The sequence below is a fragment of the Arachis duranensis genome, chromosome 7 (assembly GCF_000817695.3).
Source record: "Arachis duranensis cultivar V14167 chromosome 7, aradu.V14167.gnm2.J7QH, whole genome shotgun sequence".
Lineage (NCBI taxonomy): Eukaryota > Viridiplantae > Streptophyta > Magnoliopsida > Fabales > Fabaceae > Arachis > Arachis duranensis.
In genome coordinates, this window is record NC_029778.3 from 29,866,910 (window position 1) to 29,872,758 (window position 5,849).

The 5,849-nt window shown below is 37.5% G+C and overlaps 2 protein-coding genes across 2 annotated transcripts; both read right to left on the reverse strand.

The window, feature by feature from the left end:
• Nucleotides 1-467: 467 nt before the first annotated feature.
• On the reverse strand, nucleotides 468-1,883 carry LOC127740526 (uncharacterized). Its single transcript, XM_052251551.1, has one exon. The coding sequence runs from the start codon at nucleotides 1,881-1,883 to the stop codon at nucleotides 468-470; it is 1,416 nt and encodes a 471-aa protein (XP_052107511.1).
• Nucleotides 1,884-2,264: 381 nt separating this feature from the next.
• LOC107458356 (uncharacterized) lies at nucleotides 2,265-3,128 on the reverse strand. Its single transcript, XM_016076566.3, has one exon. The coding sequence runs from the start codon at nucleotides 3,126-3,128 to the stop codon at nucleotides 2,265-2,267; it is 864 nt and encodes a 287-aa protein (XP_015932052.3).
• Between the last annotated feature and the right edge of the window lie 2,721 nt (nucleotides 3,129-5,849).

Below are 5,849 nucleotides of genomic sequence, written 5' to 3' on the forward strand. Positions count from 1 at the left end.
TAGGAATGAAGGTAATTCGAACCAAGGTGGTTCGAATTATAGAGAGAGAATGTCTGCATGTAATTCGAACCAGGCTGGTTCGAATTACACCAATCATAGTTCGAACCAGGCCGGTTCGAACTATGTGTGAGACTGAATAAGAGAAAATAAACGCTGAACTGTTTCAAGATTCATTGATCATACAAAATGAATGTCCCAAAACACAAATTAAAAAAAAAAACATAGGTAAACAGACTATAACATAACAAAAAAAGTACAAACCAGGATGATACATGATTGAACTTTAAAGGAAAAAAATACATAATTAAAAAAGCCATATTCATTACTACTCACAACGATCAAACTAAAAGTCATGTGCACTAATGTTATTAATACTGACACTAACAACATGGGATATAATCTAAATAACTCTAAGACTAGCAAGATGCGCACTAATGTAGATAATGCTAACACTAACAACATGCAAACTAACGGTGTCCTGTCTGAGACGAGCCTCCAACCTGTGGGCAACTACGTCGCGTGTGTCCGGGTTGGCGACATAGGCCGCACCTCTTTGGCCGATTCGGATCCGCGTCGTCCATATTCGTCCGTATCCTAGTGGATCTAGGACGACCCTCTCTGGCACGCCTCATGGCAGGGTCTGGAATCACCGTGGGCCCGTCGTAAGGTGGCCAGAAGCCCTCCGGGATGGGAGGTGTGAATCCCATCCGATACACATTGAAGACCGAGCTAATCTGATAGACGCTGTGAACGTAAGAGGTCCAGGTGACCCGTGAGTATGCACAGCACGCAAGTGCGTGCTGACACGGGAAATGAAGAGCCTGGAAGTACCCGCAGTCACATGTCCGAGAGGCAAGTGATACTCTGTAAGTACCCAAGGAGAAAGAACCAGTCGGAGTGGTCTCTGCTACAGTGAACTCGGAGTTATCCCGGTCATACAGCGTCACCGTGAAGCACCTGGCCGTCTTCATGTTGGCCTCAATACACTTCACCAAATGCTGACTGAATTGTTGTCCTGTACCCATCTGGGCCTCAGCCTCTCTCCCCTTGCGAACAAACAGTTCCGCAAGCCTACAATATGTTGCCTTCACCAGGGATGCTACAGGGAGATTTCTGACCCCCTTCAGGATAGAGTTGACACACTCGGAGATGTTCGTCGTCATGTGACCGAATCTCCGCCCCTCATCACGATGCTGAGTCCACAACGAGTAATCAATCCGGTTCGCCCAGTCACACATCGCCGGATCTTCAGATCGCAGGATATCAAACCAGTAATCAAATTCAACCTCGGTCTTCGCATACGCCGCATTCACTAGTAGCCTCCTAGCGTCTTTGCCCTTGAAGGTTAGGGCAAAATTAGCCGCTACGTGTCGTATGCAGAATGCACGGTACGCAGATGGCGGTAGCCAACCGCCGTCAGGGGCCTCAAGCGCAGCCTTAATGCCGTTGTGCCTGTCCGATATAACCAGCAGACCGGGCTGCGGGGTCACGTGCTGTCGAAGGTGTGAGAGAAAGAATGTCCAGGATTCCGCATTCTCACCTTCTACTAGTGCGAATGCCACAGGTAGAATGTTGGAGTTCCCATCCTGTGCAATCGCGATGAGCAACGTTCCCCCATACTTCCCATACAAATGTGTGCCGTCAATGCTGATTAGCGGCTTGCAATGACGGAATGCCTCGATGCAGGGCGGGAAAGTCCAGAAATGTCTGTGGAAGTACGCTTGAGATTCGTCCACCTGTCCTCCAACTCGAACCGGGCTCGTCTTCAGGACCACAACACTCCCAGGCATCGTCAGTTGGACACCCAAGACCCACCTAGGCAGGTCGTTGTAGGACTCATCCCAGTCACCGTATATGAGGGCAATCGATTTCTGCTTCGCCATCCAAACCCTCCGGTAAGTCGGCCTAAAACCAAAGTGCGCTGCCGTGGCGTTCAGGAGCACCTTGATGCTCACGGATGCATCGACCCTAACCATTGGCATAATGAAAGTTGAAATCACATGATAATCCAAACTCCTGTGGTCACTAGAGATGGATGTGGCCAGGCAAGTGTGAGGTCCATTGTACCGTTTGACCTCCCAAATGCCCTTGCGCTTCCGGAGACTCAGTCGAATCAACCATGTGCACCCATTCCCAAACTCGGAACACTTGCCCACATACCGGCGGTGATCGGACTCCACCACCTTGTACTGTACCCCTCGCCGGATGCTGTAAGTCTTCACACTTAAAAGGGCCTCATCTTTATCCTGGAATTGCTGACCAACCTAGAACTCTCTCAGACCAGTAGTCCCTTCCGCATCTCTAGCTCCGAATCCAACAGCGTGCCCTAAAACCCCCTCATGTCTCATGGCGTCCAAGTCCAACGAGGAAAAATGTGGTGGATACTGCTGTGTGCCAGAGCTTGAACCACCTACCTCCAATGCAGGCCCAGTCGCTCCAATATCATCAGCGCTATCATCGTCAATCATATCCGGCTCGACGTCATCCTCGTCTTCATCGTCCAAAAAACCGTCTCCTACGCCAACAGGTGCAACTCCCACTAAAGCGTTCGGCAAATTTTCCCTTTCCACTACCTCGTCGCCTTCGGTGGCATTGAGGTCAACAGCGAAAGATGGGGAGGCGACATGTTGGACCACTGGTTCGTACACAGGGACGGACGAGGAAGCAACGGCAGGCCGGGAACTAGAACCTGCTGCATTCGCCATAGTGTTCGTATTCCTGTTCGAACCGCCGGAGCTGGATACAACATCAACCAGCCGGGCCAACAACTCCGGTGTCCTCACCTCCGGAAACTGCCGCCGACAGAGAAACATTACTTGCAGGTCCGCATCATTGTTAATCGTGAAGCAATCATACTTCACTGTATTCTGTAGCACTGTGACTGGAATGCGATAGAAAAACTTCTTTACCCGCTTCGCACCCTCCAGACCAAGCTTCATTAGTACAGCGTTAACAAGATCATCGTAACTCGTCGTAGATGTTATGACAATACATAGAGGATTCTTATCTGTGAACTTTACTCCGGAACGAGTTTTTCTATTAACAGATCCTCTGTGGTGCACCAAAACAAGAAAACTCTCTGATCCTCTGTGGTGCACCAAAACCACAAAACTCTCCTCACTAGCCATCCTACTCCCTCTAATGAGACTAATTCACGTTTGGAACCATATATATACAGCTCAGTCTCACACTAATTCGAACCGGCCTGGTTCGAACTATGATTGGTGTAATTCGAACCAACCCGGTTCGAATTACATGGGAACCTTCTCTCTCTATAATTCGAACCACCTTGGTTCGAATTACCTTCATTCCTAATTCGAACCAGGCTGGTTCGAATTACTAACAAAAAAAAAACCCTAATTCGAACTAACCTGGTTCGATTTACTAACAAATACAGTTCGAACCAACCTGATTCGAATTATATAAAAATACGATCTGGCTTATTGCTGAAACGATTTTTGCTTTGGCGTATTTACGTAATTTTATTGCATATAATACTAAAAAATATCTTTACAAAAAATATTTTAGACATCTTTATTTGAATAGTTCCTAAATCATGTAATATTTTTAATAAATATATTAGATTTAATTTATTTATAATAATATTATAGAAAAAAGAAATTATATAATACTTTAATTGTGTTTCATAAAATCAATAAAAATATTCAACTCTGTTATTTAATATTTATTATTTCAAAAGGATCTATAAATAATTAAATATAGTTATCCATTTAGGTGTGAAGTAATTAAATTCTAAGATATGTAGTTATGTAGTATTAAAGTCACCAAATAAAAAGGAGGATGAAAAAAGAACAATTAAAAAGGACAAAATGTCCCTGTAGACTCAAAAGCTTGACAGTGACTCGCACTGGCCCATTTGCTTAAGTGGGCACGGCATCTCTATCTCACTCTCTCACTAATCTTCACCATGAACCTCTGAAGGACAAGCACTCAATAATAATCTTTAAAATTAATTCTAAACAAAAAAGGATTGAATTATTGAAACACACAACTATACAATATAATTACGAATTTCAATAAAAAAAATGTTATATAATTGTTAAAGTTGTTTTTGATACTATTAAGGAGGAAAACTCAGAGTTCTTGGCTTCTCGTCTCTCTGCCTAGATAGAGCAATAGAGAATCTATGCCTACCATGTGTTTTATTTACAATCAATGAGTAAAGAAAAACGGCTATTTTTTTTATATTGTGTTGTTATGGGTGTTTTTCATTAATATTATGATATTTTGGTGTAATGCATTGATATGGGATAAAAGAAATCGTAAGTAATGATTTCAAATAAGACAAAAAATAAAAAAAATTAATAGAAATCGTATGTTACAATTTCAGATAAGACAAAAAAAAAAAAAGAAATCGTGAGTTACGATTTTAATTTTTTAATTAAAAAAATGTGATTTATGAAATCGTGAATAAAGATTTCTTTTGTTATGCAAATCGTGAGTAACGATTTATATTATACATCACATTTGTGAAATACACCCATTTTAACTCATATCAATGTATTACACCATTTCATCCATCATATAAAAAATAATTAACGAAGAAAAACGGGTCCTACTATCTATAAAACAAATAAATAAAAATCTGTTTTCTTTTCAGGTGTGTTATTTGAATTATTCTAAATAAGAAAAAATATAATTGTTTATTATTTATATATTTAATGTAATGATGATAATGGGCTCCTCGTCAACTTATAACATATACATGAAGTTACATATAGGTCAAAAATCTAATTAATAATTATACAAACAAGTGAACAGCATTATTTGCCTATAAAGAATGTGAGAGACCATGAGTTAACTTATAAATATCAGTAGCGTAGGTATAATTTCGTACAAAATGATCATATATTAGTATTTTACTAATTAACTTATTTATCTATTATTATATCATATTTATAATAAAAATTATTTTAATGTATTGATATTTTAATATTTTAAGGAATCAAATATTTTCACTTACAAATTACTAATCATAATATAAGATTCAATCATGTTTGTGATACTATACTTCACAATCTTTTACGGATGCAAAAAATTATTATTTGACGACAACTTACAAATTAAGATTCTTTTTTTTCACATATTATATTCTTAGAAAAATTTTCCCCGTATCATCACTTCAATAAAAAGAAAGTGTTATATATATGATTAAACATTTATATTGTATAAAATATACGAATGCTATATATAAATACAAATTAAGATTTAATTCAGAGTATAATTTTAGAAAAGATTTCCCATATCTTAAATTCAATAAAAATAAAAGTGTTACTACACAAGAAAAAGAAAAAGTTGTTAAATTTAATAATTTATTTTTAAAAAAATTAATTTTAATATACTATTAATATAAAATAATTATATAATATTATGTTAACAAAAATAATTATATTTTACAGTAATTATATAAATAATTATAAAAATATAAAAATAATTAAATAATTATATAAAATATTTTATATTACAAATACATCAAAATCAAATTCTCATTTTAAAAGATATAAAAATGGTCAATTGGATTTCGTTGTCAATTCAGAACTCTATATTTATAATCTATTAAAATTTAGAAGTGAAAATATCTTTGCTCTCGCTGTCTCGCATATGAATTGAAACCTTTTTTCCTCATCCCACATCAAGACTAAATTAAAAAATAATCGGTAAATAAAAAGTAAGAAGTTAGACATATAAAATTTATAATTAAGTTAATTATATTATAGTTTATAATTTTATTATGGGAGAGTTTTATGTTATCATTTAATTAAATATAATGAAATTTATATTTTTGATTTTATTAACCTTCTCCTTTTAAAAGAAAAAAGTACGATATA

Bases quoted from the DNA above. Each gene is read 5' to 3' on its own strand.
- LOC127740526 (XM_052251551.1), bottom strand. From the start codon at position 1,883: ATGGCGAAGCAGAAATCGATTGCCCTCATATACGGTGACTGGGATGAG.
- LOC107458356 (XM_016076566.3), bottom strand. From the start codon at position 3,128: ATGGCTAGTGAGGAGAGTTTTGTGGTTTTGGTGCACCACAGAGGATCA.